This window comes from Ctenopharyngodon idella, chromosome 7 (assembly GCF_019924925.1).
Source record: "Ctenopharyngodon idella isolate HZGC_01 chromosome 7, HZGC01, whole genome shotgun sequence".
NCBI lineage: Eukaryota > Metazoa > Chordata > Actinopteri > Cypriniformes > Xenocyprididae > Ctenopharyngodon > Ctenopharyngodon idella.
Window position 1 is genome coordinate 20,155,556 of NC_067226.1, and position 27,935 is coordinate 20,183,490.

The 27,935-nt window shown below is 36.8% G+C and overlaps 1 protein-coding gene across 3 annotated transcripts in view; it reads left to right on the plus strand.

Annotated features, from left to right (window-relative positions):
* The window catches only part of col4a6 (collagen, type IV, alpha 6), a 92,719-nt gene that overhangs the window by 24,189 nt on the left and 40,595 nt on the right, over positions 1-27,935 (plus strand). For all 3 annotated transcript variants that reach the window (XM_051898933.1, XM_051898932.1, XM_051898934.1), the window contains exon 4: positions 26,921-26,998. In XM_051898933.1, the coding sequence (XP_051754893.1) occupies positions 26,921-26,998 (78 nt within the window). The remainder of the gene's footprint in view (positions 1-26,920; positions 26,999-27,935) is intronic.

Sequence of the window (27,935 nt, forward strand, 5' to 3'; positions counted from 1 at the left end):
GTTGCGTTCGATGACGTGAACTTGCAGATATCACTGAAATTGAAGATCAGATTATATTCATTTTATATTCGTTATGTGGTCAAGTGTAAACAGTTTTAATAAATGTGGCACGGTAACTCAGAAATGTAAAAATGCCACTTCATGATAAAAAGTTTGCAGACCCCTGTTAAACATTATGTATCTGTCCTGCATCTGAATATGCCTATTTCCCTACTATATAGTAGGCGAAAAACAGTATAACAGAATAAAAAAAATAGTATGCCCGACTTCATAGTGTTCATAAAAGTAGCCAGATGACTTTTATTTCTGGTTCACAAGATACAGTTGCAAGAAAAAGTATGTGAACCACTTGCAGAATCTGTGAAAATGTGAATAATTTTAACAAAATAAGAGAGATCATACAAACCCGATTCCAAAAAAGTTGGGACACTGTACAAATTGTGAATAAAAAAGGAATGCAATGATGTGGAAGTTTCAAATTTCAATATTTTATTCAGAATACAACATAGATGACATATCAAATGTTTAAACTGAGAAAAAGTATCATTTTAAGGGAAAAATAAGTTGATTTTAAATTTCATGGCATCAACACATCTCAAAAAAGTTGGGACAAGGCCATGTTTACCACTGTGTGGCATCCCCTCTTCTTTTTATAACAGTCTGCAAACGTCTGGGGACTGAGGAGACAAGTTGCTCAAGTTTAGGAATAGGAATGTTGTCCCATTCTTGTCTAATACAGGCTTCTAGTTGCTCAACTGTCTTAGGTCTTCTTTGTCGCATCTTCCTCTTTATGATGCGCCAAATGTTTTCTATGGGTGAAAGATCTGGACTGCAGGCTGGCCATTTCAGTACCCGGATCCTTCTTCTACGCAGCCATGATGTTGTAATTGATGCAGTATGTGGTCTGGCATTGTCATATTGGAAAATGCAAGGTCTTCCCTGAAAGAGACGACATCTGGATGGGAGCATATGATGTTCTAGAACTTGGATATACCTTTCAGCATTGATGGTGCCTTTCCAGATGTGTAAGCTGCCCATGCCACATGCACTCATGCAACCCCATACCATCAGAGATGCAGGCTTCTGAACTGAGCGCTGATAACAACTTGGGTTGTCTTTGTCCTCTTTAGTCCGGATGACATGGCGTCCCATTTTTCCAAAAAGAACTTCAAATTTTGATTCGTCTGACCACAGAACAGTTTTCCACTTTGCCACAGTCCATTTTAAATGAGCCTTGGCCCAGAGAAAACGCCTGCGCTTCTGGATCATGTTTAGATATGGCTTCTTTTTTGACCTATAGAGTTTTAGCCGGCAACGGCGAATGGCACGGTGGATTGTGTTCACCGACAATGTTTTCTGGAAGTATTCCTGAGCCCATGTTGTGATTTCCATTACAGTAGCATTCCTGTATGTGACGCAGTGCCGTCTAAGAGCCCAAAGATCACGGGCATCCAGTATGGTTTTCCGGCCTTGACCCTTACGCACAGAGATTGTTCCAGATTCTCTGAATCTTTGGATGATATTATGCACTGTAGATGATGATAACTTCAACTCTTTGCATTTTTTCTCTGAGAAACTCCTTTCTGATATTGCTCCACTATTTTTTTGCCGCAGCATTGGGGGAATTGGTGATCCTCTGCCCATCTTGACTTCTGAGAGACACTGCCACTCTGAGAGGCTCTTTTTATACCCAATCATGTTGCCAGTTGACCTAATAAGTTGCAAATTGGTCGTCCAGCTGTTCCTTATATGTACATTTAACTTTTCCGGCCTCTTATTGCTACCTGTCCCAACTTTTTTGGAATGTGTAGCTCTCATGAAATCCAAAATGAGCCAATATTTGGCATGACATTTCAAAATGTCTCACTTTCAAGTTTATGAGATTTGTAAATTATTGCATTCCTTTTTTATTCACAATTTGTACAGTGTCCCAACTTTTTTGGAATCAGGTTTGTACAAATTGCATGTTATTTTTTAATTAGTACTGTCCTGAGTAAGATATTTTACATAAAAGATGTTTACATATAATCAACAAGACAAAAAAAAATAGCTGAAATTATTAAAATGACCCAGTTCAAAAGTTTGTGAACCATTGATTCTTAATACTGTGTGTGGTTACCTGGATGATCTACGACTGTTTTTTTGTTGTGTGATGGTTGTTCATGAGTCCCTTGTTTGTCCTGAGCAGTTAAACTGAGCTCTGTTCTTCAGAAAAATCCTCCAGGTCCCAAAAATTCTTCAGTTTTCAAGGATTGTTTGCATATTTGAACCCTTTACAGCAGTGACTGTATGATTTTGAGATCCATCTTTTCACATGGAGGACAACTGAGGGACTCAAATACAACTAATAAAAAAGGTTCAAACATTCACTGATGCTTCAGAAGGAAACACGATGCATTTAGAGTCGGGGGGTGAAAACTTTTGAACAGGATGAAGATGTACAAATTTGTCTTAGTTCGTTTAAATATAATTTTTTTTTTCATTTAGTACTGCCCTTCAGAAGCAACAGAAGATACTTACATGTTTCCCAGAAGACAAATTAAGTACAATTTACCTTGATCTTCAAATTCAAAAAGTTTTCACCCCCGGTGAACATCTTTTATGTAAAATATCTTACTCGGGACAGTACTAAATGAAAAATAACATGCATTTTGTATGATCTCTCTTATTTTGTTAAAATTTTTCACATTTTCACAAATTCTGCAAGTGGTTCACATACTTTTTCTTGCAACTGTACATGACAATGACAAAACAATGAATGTAGTACAGAGTTTGTTCATACTAAACACATTCAAACAATAGAACATACTCTTTTTAACAGTCACAGAGTAAGCGCTGATACAAATGCAGTACCTACTCAAATAGTTTACAATTTCGGAAGCAGGTCTGGTTTACTCCATCATTTGATCATCAATTAACAAATTACTTCTGGCATGAAAATATGATTCTAAATGTATCTTTTAAACTAAATGATACATTTCATTTGCTTTACCAAAATTGCAGAAAAATGTCAACAGGGGGATTAACTGTTTTAAAACACCTGACATTGATAGGTGAATTGAGAAAATTAATCATCCATAGATATTTACCATGAAACAATGTATGTTTTGTCCTTTTGATGATGGAGTTATCTCTTTTCTAAATTCAGCAGAAAGCTTTGCAGATTTCCACAAATTCTTATCCCACTATTAGATCATAAAGTGGACAAGGTTGTGTTTTGGTTCGTAATGGTGGGATATACATAATCATACTCTTGTAGAAACATGGCAAGCTTTTGTCTACATACTTCTCAGTTAAGAAAGAGAAAGAGAGGAGGTGAGAAGAGAGTGACGGGGGAGGGAGTTTGTTTTATATAAATGCATGGCTTCAAAATACAGTAAAGCTTGAAATTACAGTAACTAACTAGTGGATGTTTTTCATTTTCACTATGCATATGAGACTTTCATGTGGTCTTGGAAAACAAAAGCGTTAATTTCATTATGAAATGTTTACTTTCAGCAGGGTCATTTGCAGAAAATGTTGATTTGTTAATTTTCATTATAGTGTTTACCTTATATATTAAGGATGCACGATATTGGATTTTTACCAATAGCTTTCAAAAAGTGCATCCCTGTTATATATGTATTGTTGCTATTGTTATTTCTTCAATATCCCTGCCTTTTCTTCGATACGATTGAAATCATTTTAATGAGATAATCTTTGACTTAGTACCTATGAGCTGTTTAATTCAAAAGCAGTATTATCGTCTCCCTTTAGAGACTTTAATGGCGGTGGCAATGTTACTAAAGCACTAGCCATACTTTGTATCTCTCTGTGATTACAAGTGTGCTTTTCATGTTGTCAGGGTGACTATACTGGCAGCCAGCAAGTAACAGGGTGTCACAGTAGGCAGCCGTATTTCAACAGCCTTTCCCACTTCTTCGTTAAGAGCAACCAGCTCCAATACTTTCCCACTCACCCGCCCCCCACTCCTTTGCTGTTCACTGACCAGGCCTTCATTTCCAGTCCATTCCATATACTGTACTTCATAAATTGTTTATATTTGTTGCTTCATATTCACAGGCCTTTATGAAGCAACATAGTCTGCATTATTCCAGACTATGGATTCCAGTCTGTTAAATCTTTGTCTTCCTCACTGTTTTACCTTATAGCCACTGAAGTTTTTCCATGACACAACCTTACCTTGTTGTACTAACATGGCTACCATAGTGACCAATTCTGTTCCTATAGTCTGTAAAAGGTCAGGAGAGGGCGTATCTCGCAAAGAAACATGGCCATCAAAGGACGGTACATAACTGTTTTGTTTAGTTTCGTGTCACCACAAGCCATAATGGGAGAAGGAGAGCAACATAGTTGTTTAGCCGTATTTAATGAAAAATAGCAGTGAGGTGTTGAAAAGTACCCTGTTGTTGTTGAGTTAGTCCTGCTGGTGGAATGTTTCTTGGCATTTGTGTAAATCTTAGACATAATACCTCAAAATGTGGATTGACTTTACCTATTCTGCCCTAATCTCAATCTCAATTAACAGGAGCTTGTGGACATTGTTAAATAAGGAACTCTCTGTCACGTTTTTATGCTCCACCTGAAAGAATTTATGTCAATTAAAGTGATTTCTTCATGATAAAGAAGGCAAGTGACTGGCTACTCTGAATCTCTTTGAAACGCTGTGAGCCAAGAACAACTCTATCTGTCGAGTTCAGACCAGCTCAGTTAAGGTTTAGTGCCTTCATTAATCAAAACCTCAGAGAAGAGAATGTTTCCATGAAGAGAATGTTTCCAGGTGACAAAGGAAATGCAATGCTTTGTCTCAATTCATGTTTCATTTGAGAGGGTTTGAAAGCAATAACTATGGGTGGTTAATTTGTGACCTTAATATCTGTAAAATAGTTGACTGTTACTGTGCTTTCTCTTCACATGAAGAACCTTTAGCACTTTTATAGCTAATCCCGTAAGCTTTTGGATTTAACAGGCCTCACCAAATCCAGTGTACATGCACCCAAACAGGGAAAGTAAGCTCTTTCACACTCTTCACCCTAGTCAGACCTGTGCGTTCATGACCTTTACAACGTTTTAGGGATGCATCATCAAGCCCAGAGGGTAACTGCACCTAATGGCCTGACGTTAACCTCTGCAGCCCCTGGGAACCTTGGATCCACATGTTGCATTTGATGATAATCAGTGGAGCATGACTCTGCTGTTGCTTTACCATCTGTGTTTAGCGTGCAAGGAATTTTGCAGGTTAAACTGTTGGCATGAATGCTTGTTTAAAAGCTGTGTTCATAGGTTCATATTGTCTACCTGTAGTTTAAACATTTGAGCATGCTGGGTTTGATTCCCAGGGATCGCATTAATACTTTGAATACAATGTTTGTTGCTTTAGATAGAGATGTCTGCCAAATGCAGAGATGTCAATATATATGACCTTGTAACTAGAGATGGAAATTTTGGTCAATTTGCACTACTAATATTCATTGCTAATTAATATTTCCTAAAATTTCACATAAAATTAGACTTTTTGACATTTGATTGTAACTCTTACTCACAAGATATTTTATTGTGCAGTCCATTTTTAAAATGATTTTTAAAATTTCTTGTACCCCATAAATAGTCATAAAAGAGCAACACTCAGACTATGGCTGTTGATAGTGTTTATTAGGAATGAAGATGCTAATACACACCTCTTTTTCGTTTGTGTTTTTGAACATTGAATGACATGAGGAAATATGAGGCTTTTGTCATGCACACCAAAATCAGTGAAAAAGATTTTTAAGAAGTCTTTAACATGATGTACTGTACCTCTGTACAAATACCTAGTGAGCTACCAACCTGGAGCATTTTAAGGTGTCACAGGTTTTAAAGATGGTTTTAAAAAGTAGGCAGCAACATTATAAACTCAAACTTATAAACCACAAATGTGCAAGTCAGGATCTGTCAGGAATTGCGTTGTGTTCTTACAGTTTGTGAGACTTGAATTGTTATCATTACTGAAAGTGTTGCCCATATGACAATGCTTAGTTAAAGGTTTCATTTAGTTAAATTTGTGTGGCATGTGGAGTTCTATTTAGAGCATTCCAAATCATGAAACATTCTTAAAATTCTTCTTAACTGCTATTTTCTTAGGAAGTTACTCTTAGGAACTTAGGAATAAAGTTGAAATATTTATAAGAATATTACTTCTTAAGAATGTTCTCATCTTTTTATCTTAAAGGGATAGTTCGCCCAAAAATGAAAATTCTGTCATCATTTACTCACCCTCAAGTTGTTCCAAACATGTATGAATTTCTTTCGTCTGCTGAACACAGAAGAAGATATTTTGAAGAATATGGGTAACCAAACAGTTGATGTCTTCCATAGTATGTAAAAAAAATACTATGAAAGTCAATGGGGCCCATCAACTGTTTGGTTACCGACATTCTTCAAAATATCTTTTGGCTGGTGAGTGTATATATTACAAATGGATGTGCAAAGAAAAACTCAACAACAGTTTTTTCACAACTTTCAAAAAGATGAAAAAAATAGAGAGAGATTGATAATGGCAGTCGGAAGAGAGAAAGATGTCAACTTTACCGTCACTCCCATAGCCACTGTATTAGAAACACCCTCACAGCAGCGTTAACTAGTTTTTTGTAATTTGATGCAAAGGTAATATAATACTAAGTATATTGTTATAAATATAAGTACATTTAAAAAAAAAAAAATGAAAATATAAAAAACATTGCAAGATTTACGATGCTGGTGACCGTTAAAACGCAGCATCACAGTCTGTGAAAAGGGTCTATGATCAGTCATTATTGCTTGAAAATTCAAAGGTTCAGTAACGACTTTACAAATTTTACAATATAATTTTCAGCAGCATTCAGCACATATACTGCAAGAGCTCAGAATGTTTTCATTCTAGCAGTGCGCACACACTCACACAGATACTGGATGTATTCGCTCTACCGCCATACAATCAGATAACTTGAATACCTGCCATTTTCTTCTTAAGAAAAACATTAGATGCTCTTAAGAAAATGTTTGAGAAATTCTTAAGATTTTTTTTTAAAGGGAACCAATGGTGTTAAGACTTGTATGGCTTAATATAACGTAAATGATGTCTCTTACTGAAATATGTAGTAGAAACCCCATGAAAGATTTACGTTATTTAAAAAATACATTACATATTTGGACAATGGGCGGCGCCATTTTGTTTAGGTGCACAGTGCATGATGTCAAATGGTTGCACTCACTGAGCAACTGACACAGTCCTATTGATATTTTTACCTCAACACAACTCGGAATATAATATAAGATGCCACATTGTGCAGCTTTTGGTTGTAATTTCCAGTCGATGAGCCACAAGAGAAGCGGTGTAAGTATTTACTGCTTTACTAGCGATAAGAGGAGAAAAGAATGGGAAGTTGGGCAGAATGTGGACGAATAAAACTTCCTAAAGACCTGCGTCTTTGTTCTCTTCACTTTAGCCCTGATGACTTTGAGGCTTTTAGTAGACCACAGTTACTGAAAGAGCGATGGATATAAGCGTAGGCTTTAACCAAATGCCGCGCCTGTCGTAGAGACTGACGAAGGTAAGCCTATGCTGTGATCGCATAAAACCGTAGCATCTTCTCAGCACGTTTAACTGTGTGTATGCATTCAGGTGATCAGACGATTTTTAACACGTCAATCATACAACAGGACGAATAGCCACAGAGACATTGCACATCTTCGATGTTTTCAACCTCAGTAATTTTGCGCTCTGGCTCAAATTGAAAAGGCTGATCGGGTTTTAAAAAGCCTCAAAGGCATCAGGGCTAAAGTGAAGAGAACAAAGACGCAGTTAGGAAGTTTTATTCGTCCACATTCTGCACAACTTCCTATTCTTTTCTCCTCTTATCGCTAGTAAAGCAGTAAAGACTTACATCGCTTCTCTTTTGGCTCATCGACTGAAAATTACAACCAAAAGCTGCACAATGTGGCATCTTATATTATATTCCGAGTTTTGTTGAGGTAAAAATAGCAATAGGACTGTGTCAGTCGCTCAGTGAGTGCAACCATTTGACGTCACGCACTGTGCACCTAAACAAAATGGCGCCGCCCATTTTCTAAATCGGTCCAAATATGTAATGTATTTTTTAAATAACGTAAATCTTTCATGGGTTTTCTACTACATATTTCAGTAAGAGACATCATTTACGTTATATTAAGCCATACAAGTCTTAACACCAGGGGTTCCCTTTAAGAATTACACTTAGGAACATTCTTTCAAACTTAGAATTTATCAGTGTCTTCTTTCTTAAGAAGATTTCCATGATTTAAGAAGAAGTTCCATTTCAGTTAGGATGCTGGCATCCTGTTCTTCTGGTCTACATGCATGAATGTGAGATGACTTTTTCTGCTTCAGCAGATCTAATGGAACAATAGATCTGAAATTGCTAATGAGCTTCAAAAGGGCTCCTTTACATGTTCAAATGGAGTGGGTGTGTAAAGAAATGGCTGATTCTTGTGTTTCTAGGAGTGGCATCCTTCATACGTGGTCTGTCCAGGATGTAGGATAAAATCACAGCAGGCTGTATGTAGTGGTTCTCTATCTCCGTCCCCTGGGTGGGCTTGCTGTGGCGGGGATAACTGTAATGTTTTTCTGTGGCCACGGAAGGCTTCCAATTATCATTGTAAAGGACCCCACAGAAAGGGGTGTGGGAGGTCTCACTTTGTCTCATGAGCTCCACTCAGCTCCTGCTGTGGGACCATCAACACCCTTGTTCCCTTTCACTGTCCACACCACCAACTGGACTTCAGCATCCAGCTGCCAGGGGAACTCACACTTTAAACATCCCTCTCCCTCTGCTCTTGTTGCTCTCAGATCTATCTTATCTGTTGTTTACACTAGAGGAAAGGAAGATTTTGCTTGATTTACGCTCATATAAAGAACACTGATGTGTTGTGACCTTTTTGACAAAGGAGAAAGACAGGCAATAATTGAATACCTGCCAGCAGAGGAGCTAAATAAAGCCAATCACAAATCACTCTAGTTTTACGAGCTTAGCATCCCAGTGAACCTCCAATGCTAAAAAGGAGCCCTTATTTAAAGCTCCTGCATTCTTTCCCCCTACTTTGTCTCTGACTCCATGTTTATCTCTTTCTTGACAGGTGGGGGTAGTACATTTCTGTCTATGTCTTTGTTTGTAGATGGGAGTGTTTAGTCTCATATTGAATGGATTCTATTGGTGGGTGGTACAACCTTATATTATGGTTTTAGTCATTTTATATCACTTTAAAAGGGACGGTTCACCCAAAAATTTAATTCTGTCATTGTTTACTCACCCTAATGTATGCATGACTTTCTTTAGCAGAGCACAAAAGAAGATATTTTGAAGTATATTGGAATTTTGATAACCATGGACTTCCATTGTATGAAAAAAACCCCCAGACATTTTTCAAAATATCATCTTTTGTGTTCCACAGAAGAAAGAAAGTTAAACCCCAAATGATTTATATATTACCTAACCATGTAGTCATCTAGTGACTTAAATACTTAAAGGTACACAATGGAACTTTTGTTGTTCAAAATTAACAAAATTTAAATAATGTATGTCGCTACAAAATAATATATAATCACATATATTGCTCATCTGTGCGTGTCCCGTCATATCCATAATAGAGAAAAGTTGCTCCGGCTACTTTGAGACAGAACTTGTAATAAAACGAAAATCAACATTGGCTTGGCTTTTCGGAGATGGCAAGAACTGAGGCATTTGAAATGTTGTAAAAGTGACAGAGATGGCGTTTTTATTACTCAACAGGTGAGTGAGGTATTTTATTGAACAGATAAATTGCCATATGTAGCTCTCTAAAAGAGTTCATTGTAAAGCATTATCTATTGTGAAGGGTCATTTCATTATGGCTGTTGTAGCGCTGTGCTGGAATTTATTGCATTAGAAAGGACTGTCTATTAATAGATATAGTTATAGTAACGTCTTCAGCTAGTCAGCTTGATATAGTCATCTAAACTGGTTATATCTGTTAAGCCTAGCAGTGAATGTTTTATGAGCAGTAAGATAACCATATTCATCCGCACAGTCGAGCAGAGTCGAAACACAACCATAACAATGTTATTCCACAAAATGCATGCAGTTTTGTTTTTTAACTGCTAGAGGGCCAAAAGTTGTATAGTGCACCTTTTAAAAAATTAAATCAAATCTCATTTGGAAGTTCAAAAACATTATGAAGCACTTGAGTTTAAAACAAACAATGTGTTTTTATTTATTTATTTATTTATTTTTATTTGTGTTGGCCTCTAAAACTGGAAGGAGTATTTGAAGCCCACCAACAGTGACACTTTAAATCTTTTATTTGTCCTGTCACTAGATATTAAGGAAACATCAAAGTAATGTCAAAGTGACCTACAAGCAGGCCAGGTTGACCACGTTTTCTAGCTTAAATGCATGGAATTCCTATGGAGATTTCACCTCAGCGTCTGTCTTACACAAAGCTGTCTGTGTATGAAGATTGTGGAATTACAGAGCAATGTCTTTCATGTCTCTCTATCTTATGTTTTTGTCTCTTCTGACTTTGTTCTTCTGTCTTGTCACCAGAGACATATTGCCATTGTGGACCTTTAATCTCCTTGACTGAGACAAGGGATTTTTCATCCCTGTAGATCTCTCTCTCTCTCTCTCTCTCACTCTCTCACTCACACACACACACACACACACACACACACACACACACACACACACACACACACACACACACACACACAGGCATGCAGACAATCTACCCTCATTTACCCTCCAGGTTGGCTATCTAATTGAACTTATCTTTTTTGTGAATCAAATACCAGCAGGCTGGGAAAATTTACCTAGCTAATGTATCTAACACCTATAAAGACTCCTATCTGCCCACCTCACTTTAATTGTCTGCGCCTTATCAGATAGATCATATCAATGTCTTATTCTCTAAACTCACTTCAAAGCATGTTGAGGTAAATGTAATTTGCAAAATATTGGTTCCTGTTGTTAGGCTTATCTTTTCTTTGAGATAACAGTAAAGATAATTAGCAAAGTTTAGGGTGAAAAAGAAACACTGACAAAAATGGGTGGGACAGTGGGGGTGAGTAATAAAAACTATTTTTTGGAAACGTTATTTGTGTGGGAATAATGGACCCAGATATCAAGAGTAAGCACATTAAGGGCCAAGTGCAGGTGTGTAAAGTGGGAATAGGACAAATAGGTGTAAAGGTTATTGACAGTCATAAAAGTCACAGAGGTTTTGATTGACAACTTGGGATGAGAGCACTCAGTTTTCTCCACTGAGAAACAGTGACCTTCAACCTTTCCCTTTTTCCTTGAAAATCTTTTCAGGAATTCTTGTAGTTGTGACCATTGCCGCAATCTATGCAGCTGTTGCCCAGCATTGCACAGCTGTATGCAAACTTTACTCATTCATACCTCCTTTGCTTTATCTCTCCATCCTCACTGCCTGGCGGGGCGGCCAAGACTGGAGGGCAGGAATGAGAGTGAAAAGGTGACTTACACTGACACCTTGGAAAATAAAATATGCCAACCAATATAGCATTTAATTGGCTTTTCTTTACTTGTAAGGGTACTTCATTTGTATCATTTGCTAAATGCTGAAGTTATTGCCTTAAGACTTTCAAGCAAGTGACTGTCCACAGAGCAAGAAATGCATGGTTTGCATCACTTGGAAGTAATTAATACAGTAAGTAACACTTATGCTTTTATGCAGAACATACACTTATGCATTCTCTGCACTATAAAAAAAATATCCTGTTAAATTTAGGGAAAAGAATTCAGCTATGGTTGCCAGAAATTCCGATTATTCAGAGGGGTATCTGCCGATACCAATAACGATACCAATATTTTGGGGGTTCTGCCTTTTATACCTTCTAAATTAATGATAATTAGTTAATAAATAATCATTATATTTTAATTATTATATTTTGAAAGAAATGCAAATAAAAACTTTATTCTCTCTATTTCATCAACTTATTTTAGATTAACTGGTATCAGTTATAAACAAACACATTACTCAAATTAATATTAACACACATTAACTAAGTTCTGAAGATTAATATTTCTTAACTTTTTGAATGTTAATAATTCATATAATTACTATATTGAACATCAAACTGTTTTTTTGGCATTTTCTTTACACAAAGCTCAAATGCAGTGCATTTTCCTGCCCTCTTTTGATTGACAGGATATATTGGCCCTGACTATCGGCTGTTATTAAACTATTATTATTAAACTATTAAACTATCGGCCCATTGTGTGGAAATTTGCTTTTATTGGCTGATACCGATTATTGGCCGATATATCGGTGCATCTCAGGTATTTAATTATATATATATAATATTTGATTTGTAAAGCGGTTGCATCCTGTGTAGGAGTACAGACTGGTCACTTGCTGTATGATCAGATGTGCCAGTGGTCCATAGCATCAGGCAGTTCTGGCCTAAAGCTTTGTGGATTATAGCAGTGGCTGTATATTTTGTGGATTGATTGGATGGATAGAGCAGGTGAAGTTTCACTCAATTGAGCATCTTCATTTAGCACCTGCATGGTCTTGTTATTAAAAAATAAATAAAAAACTGACATTGGGTGTGTCCAGTTTCACAGCTAACCCTACCACCCCGCACCCCAACCAGTGTTAGGACAAGTTACACTATTCAGTGCCAATCAGCCTGACATCAGAGTAAGTGATAACAATCAGTGGCTGCCAGCTGCAGACCAACGACAGACGTGTATGGTCATATCCGTTTCTAATCACATCCCTCTTTTACCCAGTCCCCTTATTATTTTCTCTTAAATGCCATTTGAACAGATTAGTAAGGGTTTTAAATGTGCATGCTGTTTCTTGGGTCATGATAAAGGCACCTGTTGATGTTTTTCTCAAGGGAATTATCTGAGGTGAAGTGGTCAGTTCAGGTCACTGAAACTTGTTCAGATGTTGGTTTCTGCCTCTCTTAATGGAAACAGACGTAACATTCATACATCTTTCCTCAATAATAACCAGGAGGCTTTTGTTCTGGTCATTGCTCTTAGTAGGCATTAATGTCAGTAATTATGTGTTTTTCCTGTAGTCTTTCCAGATGTTATTCCAAACAACATTGAAAAGATCTTTACTATAAAGCAGGATGCATCGAGTACAGTACCTGCACAACCCCTGTTAACACCTGGTTCACTTCCTGAATTCCATCATCCATCTCTCCTTCCCCCATCTCAGTGACCTTCATCAACCCTGTTTACAAGAGGCTTTGATTCATGACCTCTGACTTCTGACAGACTGACACATCTGGTCAGGTGTATATGAGCACTTAGAGCGATATGAATTGTGCTGTTCTCAGGCAAGACGCACAGATATATGACCATACACACACAGACACAGTGATTAGAGTGGTTCTAAAGCATTTCTAAAACAACCGCACCTGTCAGTTGAAAGTCTGCAGTGGGACAAAGAAGAAAAACAAGAAAAAAGTAATCACAGAATAGCTTTCATCTTTGCTTTTCAAGGTTTTGTTTTCCCCCCTCAGGCCACACTCAATGTTATCTTGTCTTTTGTGTGTAAGAGTGAGTTATGAATTTTCTCTTTTCCTTGTTTTTACATTCCCACTCTTTCTCTCTCTCCTTGTGTAGTAGGATTAGATATGTATCCCGGCTTTGAAAATAGGCAGGAATTCAGCCATTTGCAATTCTTTCTTCACCTCTTTTATAAAAATTAAGCTTCTCTGTCATATTTGCTAGGCCCTGGTTCTTCTGAATGAATGCTTTTTTAACTTAAACATTTTTGCAAAGAAAAAATAGAGGAAGGTCAACTTCAGAAACAGCTTCAGTCTTCTGTTGAGCTCTTTTTTTTCTTCTTTATCTTTTTCTTTTCTCTCACCGTCCACCTTCACTCCTTTCTCTCATTTCTTCAGCACTCCGCCCCTCTCTATTCACTGCCGTGGGCGTCTTTTACTAGCTGCCTTCAAAGGCGGACTGGCTTAATGGTGTGTAGGTAAGTCTGTTGTCAGCCATTCACCCTGCCCATGACAAAAAAGGAAAAACGAAGTTGGTGTCCTAACAAAGGGAGATATTTTAACCAGATCATGGCCCCACTGCAGGAATCTGTGAAAGGGGTCATTGTTTTGAAGGAGACAGAGGGACACGGGGGAAGGGAGGGAGATTTTTTTCTTTTCACATACTCTTTTCTTTTTGAAGAACTAGTAAGGTTAATAAAAATTAGGCCTGCTGGTCTAGCACCTCCTGTCAAGGTAGATGCATCCTCCGTCACCCTTCCTGTGTGTAGGTTTACTAGACTTAGGAGACTATATTGAAGTGAGCTAAATCTGAATTTTGGACTTTGTAAAGATAAAAAAAATATATAAATATAGCAGATTAATGTTTTTTTGTTCTAAAAAGTTTATAATAAGGTTCCATTTAGTTAACTACATTAGTTAATGAACTAACAATGAAAAATGCTTCTAAAGAATTAATTCATCTTAGTTAATGTTAGTTTCAACATTTACTAATACATTATAAAATCAAGTTGTATCTGTTAATATTATTTAATTGACCTAAGCTAGCATGAACTGCGACAATGACCAGTTATATTTTAACCTTATTGTAAGGTTTTATGACCTTATTTTAAGGTTATCAAGTTTTACCAAGTTTTATTTTAGGTTAGGGTTAGTTTGTAGTTAGTAAACCGTAATTAGCTGTACACTGTAAAAAAAAAAAAATAAATAAAATAAAATAAAATACTGTATAAATATGAAGGAATTTTCTGTATTGGTTTTTCGTGTGTTTTTTTAAATGTATTTTTGAGTTATGCATTGCATTTTGTTGTGTTTTAGTGTTAATGGAAATTTCTGTAAAATTACTGGATAATGTCCAGTACATTTTCCGTTGTTATTTTTTTTTACAGTTTAACTATAATTAGCTGTAAAAACAAAGGACATACTATAGACTTACAAAGTAAATGTATGTGTGTCAGAGGCTGGAATTTCTCCTGTATTTGTGAACACATAAAGAACTTTCTCCTTTTTTTTTTTTTTTTATCTTGCTCTATACCATCCCCAACAGATGAAGGCAAGAATTACTAATTCAAACATGACTAGACGCACACAGAGCACAAAAAAACATATTAATGTGCTAGTATGTGAAATCCACTGTCTGGTATCACTCCCTATATTGTCTAAATCAATTTAAGCTATTTGGAGCTCTGTGACTCACAGGAAGTTCAAAGCTCTCCAGCACAGCTGAATCAGCCCAGACATGACAACTGAGAATCGGGATGGAGGGTGTTGGTGTGTGTGTGTTTCCATATTATGCCAGCTCTATGTTTGCATTAACTAGGAGATGAGGAATTCAAGGTTTGCAGCTGACACACACACACGTATATGTGGTTTACGGGGACCATCCGTAGGTGTAATAGTTTTTATACTGTACAAACTGTATATTCTATCTCATTACACTAACCCTACCCCTAAACCTACCCATCACAGAAAACATCTGGCATTTTTTGGATTTTAAAACACGTTTAGTATGTTTTTTAAGCTATTTGGTTTACGAGGACACAGAAAGTGTCCTCATAAACCATGTTGTAATACCCATGTCATTATACACATTTGTGTCCTCATAAACCATATATACAAGAACACACACACACATATTGGGTTTTCATGTTTTCTGAGGACCCTAAAACTAACATTTTTACACTATACAAACTGTATATTCTATCCCCTAACCTTATACCTACCCATCAAAAACTTTCTGTATTTTTACTTTTTATAAAAAATGTCACTTATATTTATAAGCTGTTTTCCTTATGGGGACCAAAAAATGGATTATTTATTATTATTTATCAGATTATTACCATCTTATGGGGACATTTTGTTCCTATAACGTAGGGTATACCTAAACCACACACACACATGGTCTTGCACTACAGTACAGTATAGGATATGCGCACACTAACGTGCCGTCTTAGACATGCGTTTCTCCATCATTCATTTACTCTCAGCCAGACTGTTCAGGTGATCCTTCCTGGTAATGCTGCCAAAAAAAGATCCCACTATTGTGAGATATCCTTTTTTCTATAAATAGCAGAGCTGGCAGAGTGTAGATGCACTGAAAGAGGAGAACAGAGATACTTGCTTTGTTCCAAAATCTAGTGACGTGTCTATGGAGACAGCATTTGAAATGCAGCAAATGCAGGTCTGAGGCAGTATTGCATGTATTTTTCGTGACAATTCCAAAATGCATTGTGATGAGCTTAGTGAAAAAATAAATCCAAGGTGGTGAATTTTATTATTTTAAATAAGAGTATTCATTAATTATTTGATTCACATACACTACCATTCAGTTTAGGGTCAGCAATATAAAAAACAACTTTTAATTCAGCAAGGATGCATTAAATTGATTAGTAGTGACAGTAAAGACTTTTACATTGTTACAAAAAAAAAAAAAAAAAAAATTATGTTCATTTGAGCTTTCTATCGATCGGGAATCCTGGAAAAAATGTATCACAGTTTCCACAAAAATTTTCATCATTGATAATGAGCACCAAATCAGCATTTCAGAATGATTTCTGAAAAATCATGTGACACATTTGAGTAATGTTTGCTAAAAATTCAGCTATGCCATCACAGGAATAAATTACATTTTAAATATATTCAAATAGAAAACAGTTTTTTTTTTTTTTTTTTTTTTTTTTTTTTTTTTATCAAATAATCTGCAAATGCAGCCTTGGTGGCATAAGAGACTTCTTTCAAAAACATTAAAAAATTTTTACCAACCCTAAATGTTTCAACGGTAGTGTATATTTCATTCAAAAACTGATTATTTTATTTACTACTGGTTTGTGCTATGTGTGCTATGGTGTTAGCAGGTCTAAGCTTTTAGCATTAGCAAGCAGTTTTAACATTGTAAGTGATACAATTTTGTGGCCCAACATGGATTTATTTTGTAATTTAGTAACCATTTCTAACCCCCCATAGTGTGGAATTCTCTGCTGAATGGAGAAAGGAAAGGCTCCTCCTGTTTCTGTTGCTTGCTGCTTCCACTTCAAACAGCATTATTAGCATCCCAGCACTTAACTTCGGAAATTACAGCCCGGAGGAACGAGGCCTATGCCTCACCTTTCATCAGTGTGATTGCACATAAGTGGGTAATGTTCACACTGGTAGCAGTGGCACCGGCTCTCTGATATGTGCTCTGGACGACTCTCACTAGAAGCACTAGAGTTCAAAAAAATACAAATAGTTGCGTTGATTAAAGTAACTTTTTAGACATATATCACAATAATGATAGACTACATTTTGCCTTGAGTTTGTTGTGTCTTGGTCTGACTATGAAAGAGTCTAGAGATTTGAAGTCTTTTTAAGGGCAGTGAGGAATGATGAGACAACTTCTTGATGTAGTCATCATTCTGGCAGCAGTGTGAAGGTGTGAGAAGGATCTATTCTTGGATCAGCGGGGAAGAATTCTCTCTTTACTGACGGAATGCATGCTCAGCTACCTTTACCCACTGTTGATTTATTACTGTTGGATCAGAGGAGTCATATATCTGTGTTTGAACTTTTGTAGAAGCCCCCTGAGACCCTCACACACAAGCTCTGAGAGACCTGTTGAAGCAGTGTCCTGAGGTAGGCAGGTGCTGGGGCTTGCCAGAGTAGGGTGTAGAGCTTCTCCCCAACCCTGCATGCCTTCAGTGAGCATGCCCAGACTTCCGCGTATGATGTAATGTGCCTGTGGGCAGCTTTGTCAGTTTCAAATGTCCAAAAAGACTCAGCTGATGACATGGTAAATCTCTCTAATAAAGGGAGCCATGTTTTGTCATGTGCCTGCCTCTGTATCTAGATAATATCCACAACAACCTCAGTTAATGATGAAATTAATTGATACACGTGACATGTATGATAAACAGTACATGAAAAAATAACTTCATCTTAAATGATGGAGATGTGATGTTTTAGGTACTGCTATATTTTTTAAGAATTTTTGTAGTTTATTAGTGATATCTTTTAAGTTATTTATTTGGATAGCTATTTATTTAGTTGTATTTTTTTAATTATTAATTCGAATTAAACAAGGATTCCTAAATTATACAACAATGCCTAAACGTTTTTAGGAAAAGTACCAACTAGCTGATTTGCACATGATAGAAATTCTTTTTCTCATTACCTCTGTCACGTGAGGTGGCTGTAGAGAAGTGCACGATGGAGTAATGAGCATAAATTGTCTTTAAATCCAACAGGGAATAAACAAACACAGCCACATTAAACTACGACGATACCAGACAGTTAAACACAGGAAACTGAGGGCTTATGCTGCCTTCACATGCTCTCAGAATTATCATAAATACAAGTTTCCTAGGTAAAAAATTGTCGAAATTCCTCATGTCTAAAACTGAATGCAATAATCTTGTAATTACGACTTCAGAAGTGGGAATTATCAAATTTCCTATAGCACGTGACGGCAGCATAATATCCACAAAGGATGATTGACTAAAACAGAACAGGTGTAGAGCTAATTAATAACCAAGGAAGCTAACTATAGGAACTAAGGCAGGTAAAACAGGAATGAAACAAAACCAAACGAAACCAAACTGACTTTTTTGTTGCCTTTATGCTGATTTAAATATAATCGTTTGACTGTACTTTTGTTTAAGAAAAGCCTTAAAAATATATATATATATATATATATATATATATATATTATATATATAAAGTGATATATATTGAGATTTGTGATTTCCAGGTGTCAGGAAGCCATTGACAAGCATAAACAAGTATTTTTGTCATCCAGGTCATTCTGCAGTTTGAAGCATGTTGTGTGCGTTCAGATTTTTGTTGTACTTGGATGACATCAGACATGTGTAGGTCAGGGTGTGTCAGTGGGGGGCCGGGTTTTTAAGAGACCATAAAAACCAAATGTATATGCAGTTGATAGAAAAGGAACAGGGAGTTGTTTGGTCTGAGGTAAACTGTGAAGTACTGAGAGTTTAAACACAGCTGTGAGAATGGGCACATATGACCAGCAGACCCTAATAAAGGAGTGTAGTAGCACAGCCTGTTTGGAAACTGTTATGTAGGGGGTCTGTTTGAAAACTGTAGAAACAAAGATAAAAGGTGAAGGATAAAATAAAGGAACTCAAAAGCTTATGCATGCCAGGATGTCTGTGCACTGTCTTCATATTCATCCGGGTAACTGCAAAACTTGTAAATGAGACATTTCCTGTGGGATGTTGGGACGACATTCTGCAGCTGGATTTGTGATGTTGACATTTGCAGTTTAATATTTTATTGATGTGAATCTGGTCTTTTCAAGATGTTGATTTGATGTTTGTACACAAATAGTATTTTTATAATGGACCACAATGCCAAATAAAGTTCCAGTTTACACACTCTTTCACAAGCACCTCATCTGCTACAACATAAATATAATGTATGTAAATTTGTAAATATATTTAACATATATATATATATATATAAATTAAAAAAACAAACTGTAACATTGTGATTATCACATGAATAAATTACATGTTATTATATTATATTATATTATATTATATTATATGATATTATATTAATTCCTGTGATGGCAAAGCAACATTTTCAGCATCCACTCAAATGTGTCACATGATTCTTCAGAAAACATTCTAATATGGTGATTTGGTACTCAAGAAACATTTCTTATTAGTATTGATATTGAAGCTGTTATGCTGCTTAATATTTTTGTAGAAACTGTGATACATTTTTCTTTCAGGTTTGATGAATAGAAAGATAAAAAAAAAAACAGCTTTTATTTAAATAGATTTTTTTTGTAACAACGTTAGTCTTTACAGTCAACTTTGCTCATCTTTGCTAAATAGTATTATTATTATTTTTAAATCTTATCTTACTGAACTTATAAATGTAATACACAATATATAAAGAGTAGAATTTAAAACAGAAATTACTCATATACATCAAAAGAATATATGTTATTTAAATGTAGAAGAAAAATATTTAGGAGAATTAGATGTTCTTCATTATAAAACATACTTCTGGTTCTAATCTGATTGGATAAACCCACTTCTGTGGTGTTTAAAATCACCTATTAACCCTGGTAAAATCACTTTTGTGCACACCCAAAATTGACTTAATTAAATTTATACATATGTTGAAAATTTATCTTGAATATTATTAAAGGGGAAAAAAATTCAATGTGTTGGAATTTGGAAGTTTAACAGGAACAAAATGCAAATAATGTGTATTTTTGTAAAGGCAGGTGAGGACAGACAGGTGAAGCATTTGTACATCAGCTTCATGTCCCAATGTTTTTTGTTTGCTCTATTCAGGCTGTGCCATCTGTCAGAGAAGCTTATCAGTCACGGGAGGGCAGGATAAACGTCCTACTTACGTCTTTTCCCTTTTTCTACTGTGTTTTTGGTCTTGTTTTCTGTTCTGTCATGCTATGATATGGGTGGATTGATTGATGACAGCTGACGATGGAGGGAATGTGAGCAAACATCTGTGAGGGAAAGTGTGAGAGAAAACCAGAGTCTGTGTGTGGCCTCTTTGTTTATCAAGTGTACATGTATGCATATACCAGTAAATCTTAAGCCTTTTGTGGTCTTTGTGCGTGAAGTTGTTACCCAAGGATGACCAAACATCAACCATAGCAGTCCCAGTTTCACAAGCCAGAGTCACAGTCAAGATGATTTTTATAGGGCCCTATATAATATTTATTTATTTATTTAAATTCCTTTTTTTTTTTTTCCATTTGAATTTTTCTGGACTCTGATTTAATGGTTAAAGTAAATGTTAGTAATCAAAAGGCATGTCTGATCAAGAAAATATTAAAAGCTTACAAAAAAGAAAAGAAAAAAGGACCCTATATGAAATACTTTTTATTTTTCACAAATAAATTTATTGATTTATTTATTTACATTAATAGGCCCCTATATTTATTTTTTCCAGGAATTCTGTGATGTGTGTTAATATTTCTCTGGTTTTATGAACCTGCTCCGTCGACGGCCCCAGGTTATTGTTGCTCAACATTCACTGCATGTTAAAACATCACACTCTTACTTGATTGGGACAAACTGAGTATCATTAGAAATATTTAAGAATCCAGCTTAGATATTTGACCACTGTTTATGATAAAACTTGGATCCATGACAGTAATTTCTTAATTTATGTCAGGAGTGCAAAATAATCAATCCATAACTTATGATATTTTGAATAATAAAAACACGCACTGATATTAAAGTCATGTCTGCTGCAGTTTATTTGTGTTCACACAGCAGCACTGAACAGCGTCCGTTATGGCTTTTAGTCCAAAGTGTGCATATCTGGAGAAATATTGAGTCATTCTCGCGTTTAAAAAATATTTTGCATACAGAATATAATTTCTATTCATTTCCCACTGAATTATATAACCTGAAGAGCTGAAACAGCGTACAGAGCACTGACTGTCTCTCCTGTTCCTGATTTTGGTGAGTTATGACCTCAGCGACCGCTCATTCGGTCTAGAGCTGTCAATTATATTATGTGACCATAATCCATGCCCTTCCGGATTACGATGTTCTGTACATTTCCTCATTCTGAGCTCTGTGAAAAATAAACACAAAGAAACATTTCTACATGTGAAACAAGAAGCTAATAAACATACAATAGTATATGATTCGTGTGATTTTCATGCGACGTGCAAGAATATGCTTTTTTGTTTTCTATAAAGACTTCAGATAAATGGTGGATTAATGTATAGTAGGATTAAAGTGATGTAGATGGGCAAGCCATGTAATGCCAGAATAAAGGTTAATAATGGCTGAATAAAAACAAATAAATAGTGATAAAAGTATAATAAAGATTAGGTCTCATACCCTGCAGAGGTGTGAAAGGTTTGTAGAGTGAGAACAATAGAAACATGGATGGGGCTGTTCGCCTTGCCATACATAGAAAATAGCTGTTTACAGCTTCTTATCAACATTCTCTAAGAACTCACATGACATGGTCTTGGAAAATTTTTCATATTTTTTTTAATAAACATCCTCAGATTTGAAATGAAGCATGAGCAAACTTGTGACTTCATTGCTTCACAGCTTCATGTTTCATGTTTCAAGCTTCACAGCTTCAAGTTCATCTACATCTCACAGCAAAATCATATTTTTATACATTTAAAAAAATATATTCTTAATATTTTTGTATTTGTATTTGAGATTATATATCTCCATATTAATAAGTCTGAGTAATTCTGAGTCTCGAACTGTAAACTATCAAGTGTTGGCTTTCTAAATATACAGTGCCCTCCACTAATATTGGCACCCTTGGTAAATATAAGCAAAGGTGGCTGTAAAAATAAATCTGCATTGTTTATCCTTTTGATCTTTCAAAAAAAAAAAAAAAAATCACAAAATTCTAACCTTTCATTTAAGTAAAACAATTAAAAATGGGCAAAAAGCTTATTATGAAATAAATGTTTTTCTCTAGTTCACGTTGGCCACAATTATTGGCACCCAATTATTTCAACGTCCTTTTCCCAAGATCCTCTGAGTCTTCTTCTATAATGCCTGATGAGTTTGGAGAACACCTGACAAGATATCAGAGACCATTCCTTCATAAAGTATCTCTTTCAGATTCCCAGCTGGTGCTTCTTGTCTTCAGTTCACTCCACTCATTTTCTTTAGGGTTCAGGTCAGGGGACTGGGATGGCCATGGCAGAAGCTTCATTTTGTGCTCAGTGACACATTTTTGTGTTGATTTTGATGTTTGTTTTGGATCATTGTCCTGATGGAAGATCCAACCACGGCCCATTATTGGATTTCTAGCAGAAGCGGTCAGGTTTTGATTTTTATCTGTTAGTATTTGATAGAATCCATGATGCCATGTATCTGAACAAGATGTCCAGGACCTCCAGCGGAAAAATAGGCCCACAACATTAGAAATCCAGCAGCATATTTAACCGTGGGCATGGGGGGTACTTTTTATCCCTGTTTGCACCAAACCCATCTGGTGGGTTTGCTGCCAAAAAGCTCTTTTTTTAAGTTTCATCTGACCATAGAAGCCGGTCCTGTTTAAAGTTCCAGTCTTGTCTGACAACTGAATATGCTGGAGTTTGTTTTTGGATGAGCGAGGAGGATTTTTCTTGAGTGCACGCGAAAGAGTTTTTGGCCACTCAAACGCTCCTCCTCACTGGGCATTAGGACGATATAGACGTCCTCTTCCAGGCAGATTCGTAACATCTTTAGTTGATTGGAACTTCTTAATTATTGCTCTGATGGTGGAAATGGGGATTTTCAATGCGTTAACATTTTTCTTATAGCCATTTTCTATTTTGTGAAGCTCAACAATCTTTTGCTGCACATCAGAACTATATCTTTTTCTCATTGTGATGAATGATTAATGGAATTTGGCCTTTGTGTTTACACATATTTATACTCCTGTGGAACAGGTAGTCATGGCTGGACAATTTCATGCTCATGATCACCCTGATGTGCTAAAAAATGTAAATATGAATGGGAATATACTCCAGAGATATTATCCTAGATAAGAATTTCTAGGGGTGCCAATAATTGTGGCCAACATGTATTGGAGAAAAACATTTATTTCATAAAGTGAGTTTCCCCCCACTTTCAATTGTTTCACTTCAATGAAAGGTTATAATTTTGTGAATTTTTTGAATGAAAGATCAAAAGAATAAACAATGCAGATATATTTTCACAGCCGCCTTTGCTCATATTTACTAAGGGTGCCAATATTTGTGGAGGGCACTGTACTGCATGTTTGTTATGTGTCTATTCAGAATAATTTATGGGCAGCAACCTTTTTATCTTGGGTATGTCATTTACTGTATGCCACACTTGCCAAAATGGAGAAGGGGTTAATACAAATTTATTATCAAACTGTGGTAATCAAATTGTGGTATTACTGTGGTAATCAAATGAAGGCATAAAACATTAACAGTTTATTTAATATTTTAATATGTAATCAAATGAAAATTAATCAGTTCTTTTTGATTTTTGGCATACAAAATGCTGATGCAAATGCAAATACCTGAAATAAGTTTATGAGCGATGCTTTGCATAAAACAGTGGGCTAAAGGTAAGGAGGCGTGCACAAACACAAAATAACATGCACAATGGTGTGTTCGGCTGCTTTCAAAGGTTGCTTTGGAGGAAAACAGTAAGGAGGAACTCAAGACCCCCATTGGTTTCTTTTGAAAAGTGTGTAAATGGATCCTGTCCTCTTGCCTGCAGGGTGAGTGTGTGTGTGTGTGTGTGTGTGTGTGTGTGTGTGTGTGTGTGTGTGTGTCTAGAAATGTGTGCTCAAAGATTTCTCCTTAAGTTGCACTCTTTGTCCTGCTCCAAATAGCTCGATTCAGTTCCACTGAGCAAGCTGGAGAGGAATGTCAAGGTGTGCTATTGAGAGGGGCTTGTTGCTCCTTGTAACGGAGGTTTGCTTAACTTACAGGAGAGGGATGTAAAAGCACATATGTGGCTTATGTTTTCACTTCTCCACCAGGTGGGTTAAGCAGCATGAAAAGAGGGTGACAAAGGTGGCTGATTTCCACAGGGACAGAAAGAGGGGTGTTGGATTATCCTTCTCTCTTTTCTGTGTTGCCACCTGCTGTCCCCTCAGGTCTCCCAGGTGGTATAGGATAATTATATGGCACTTGACTGTGTGCCATATGTGCCAGTGTGCCACTTAAGACCCATAAATCTGCACAGATCGCCTGCTTTTGTGTCATTTAACGTTCTGTACCAGACTTTGAGTTTATAATGATATTTCTGCAGTTAGAGGAGAGATTTGTCTCATTAACTAATTGTTAATATGTTAAACTAATTGTTTTCCTCTCTCTCAGTCTCTACTTCTATCTGAATCCCTCTGTGTAGATTTTCTGTCCTGTTTCTGTCAGAGCAAATTAGTGGTAAACAAGAGATCAGTAGAAGTGAGCCGAGGCCTGTCCAGGGCAGTCCCATCTTTCTAACCTACTTTTAACTGGTTCCCTGTCTTGTATCCCTGTATATTTCATTCTCTTACCCTTGCATTCCCTCTCTTTATATCCCTCCATTATTTGCCTGAGCCAAAACCTCTCTGTCACAGAAAAATGCAGTCACAAGTTGGAGGCTTTGTGGAGTCATGTGACGTTCTGAGTGGAGACAGGTTCCACAGGGGGCCTTACATCAGCTGCACTCACACAGACAGACTCTGTACGCACATATCCCTTGTGATTGGTAAATAAGGTCTTGGTTATCAGTTTAAGACCTTTGAGGTTTTTTTCTAGATGGCTGTCTGAACACCCCTGACCCTTTGGCCAAGTACCCACTGTCCAAAGCATCATGGGGCCCTCGTCCCCTCTTGTCTGCACCTTTTCATCCTTTTAATCAAAGCGAAATGCTATCCAGTGACCTTTGAACTCCAGCAGGGGCAGGCCGCTTGAAAGACCCTTAAATGTATGTGCAGCTTTCATTGATCACATTATTCACATGTCTAGTGAAAGGAGATTGGATTTCATAGATCTTGTCCTACAGGTTAAGAAAGGACATGTTGTTATGTAGATCCTGACATTTATGTTTATGTGTGCATATAATGCTTTTTTCTTGTGGCAGATGAAATCATGAGCAAAAATCATAATCCCGAGCAATATCTACAGACCAGCAGCCAGTACATTGGATAGTGATATTAATGTAATACTAAATAACAAAGTTTGGTCTACCCTATCAGCGAGATATGAGGCATATATATATAGAGCCGACTCACCTCGGTTCCACAACAGATTTTCCAGCATCCCTCCTCCACCCAGACTCCTCACTCTCGATTATTCCTATCCTAGCCAGGGATGGAGGGGGAGTGCTCCGGGTTCGGGCCACATTCCGAGCTCTGAGCCCTCCCCCGGACAGCATGCCAAAAATGCAAACATCTAATTATTTGCAAGTGTGAACTTATGCGTGCTATGATATCTGATCATCTGTAATGGCCCACTGAAAATTATGAATACGATTTTTTAAAAAGAAATTAGTACTTTTATTTAGCAAGGATGCGTTAAATTGATCCAAAACATCTCAAAAGCTGTTTCTTGCTGAAAATTTAGCATTGCCATCACATACAGGAGTAAATTACATATATATTCAAATAGAAAAGTTATTTTAAATTGTAATAATATTTCACAACATTTCATATTTTTAATCAAATTAATGCAGCCTTGGTCAGTGTAAGAGACTTCATTACAAAAACATTAAAAATTTTACCGACCATAAACATTTGAACAGTAGCATACATTTGAAATGTTAAGAGTCTGTTCAAAATCTGTGTATGTATAATGGGGGGTTTCAGAGAAAAAAAAAAACACCATTGAAAAGAGATAAATGATTGGGAAGGGTGGGACAAGCACGCTGAGGAATGTGATCTCAGCATGGGATGAGGGGACAATAGAGCTCATATGTATCTTTGTGTGTTTGTGTGTGTGCGAGCGCTCTATAGTAAGAAGGGTTAGATTTAGTGGTTGGGATGTATAGGGTAACTAATCGTCTTGGCCAGTATGAACACAATGACCTCTAGTCCCTGTTTTCCTTTTTTTATTTTTTGTGAAGTAGATGTTTTGGTATGCTGTACCAGAGGCTAAAATCTAGAGCAGGGTTTTGTCTTTTATTCCTCTGTGGGATCACATACCACTTTATGCTGTTCAGGTGGTACTCACTAGCCTTCAGGGAAGCAGATCAACAGTCTCTTTCACAAACTACGCTACAACTTGTCGCTGTTAACCCACATTCACACACATAATAAAAAGTGACTGCAGTTTTGAAAAAAGAATGTTGATGCTCTTGATGATTCTCTTTAACTTACTTGTCAGCCATTTGAGAGTGTGCCGTTTCATTGGTATTTTATTGATGTATGACTCTGACAGCAGTACAGGGTTTAATCTTGTCCCTCTGTGTCTTTGTTTGTGTGCAGGGGTCAAAGCTGCAAGAGCCATGTGCGGGCCGGGACTGTAGAGGAGCGTGTCCATGTTTGCCCTTAAAGGGTAGCAGGGTGAGTAATGAGAAACTCTGTTTGCTAATGTTGCTGTTCATACCACTCTGCTGACCCCATCCAATACATCATACATCACTGTTAACTGCAAATTTACCTTCAGAGCTGCAAACACCTGCACGTGCAATTTTACTCATACACACAAATTGATCTCTCACATGTCAGGTAGCTGTATGAATGAACATTAACTGAGAAACGTATCTCTTAGATCAGGCGTTTTCAACTCTGGCCCTCGAGGTCCACTGTCCTTTTAGCTTTAGCTCTAACCTTGATCAAACTCACCTGCCTATAACGTTCTAGTAAACCTGAAGACCTTTGCTGTGTTCGAAATCACCCCCCTATACCCTCATTCACTATTCTGTACAATACTGGAGTAATATAGTCCACTTGAAGGAGTGAATGAAAACGAGTGAGTGAATTTTGGACACTGAGAGTGCCGGAAGGGCTGCTGCTTTTGCACATCTTGTGCTTGCCGTTTAATAATCATTTGAAACTTAGCGAACTGGCAGTTCCAGTAGTAAGATGAAAATATTTATCTTGAACTCTGTCTTGGAAATTATGTATAAACCTTAATTAAACAATTTAATAATCACATAAAAATTAATTTGTACCTGTATGATATTACGCCATAGCCACATTGGACCAGCGGTTTGGAAAATGGATGGAAGATTCAGCTGCGGGCGCCGTCTGGTAAGGCACAGGAATTCATTTGGCGTGCGACTCTCACAGTGCATTATGGGTATTCTCTAGCCATTGAGCGCGCATCAGTTGTACACTCGTTATTGCGGTGCATTGTGGGATTGAATGAGTGCACGCGATATCGTCCACTATGGTTTCGGACACCACTACAAATGGCTGTCCCCTCAAATAGTGCCCTATTTAAGGGTACAGGGGGCGATTTAGGACACAGCCCTTGATTAACTTGTTCAGGTGTGTT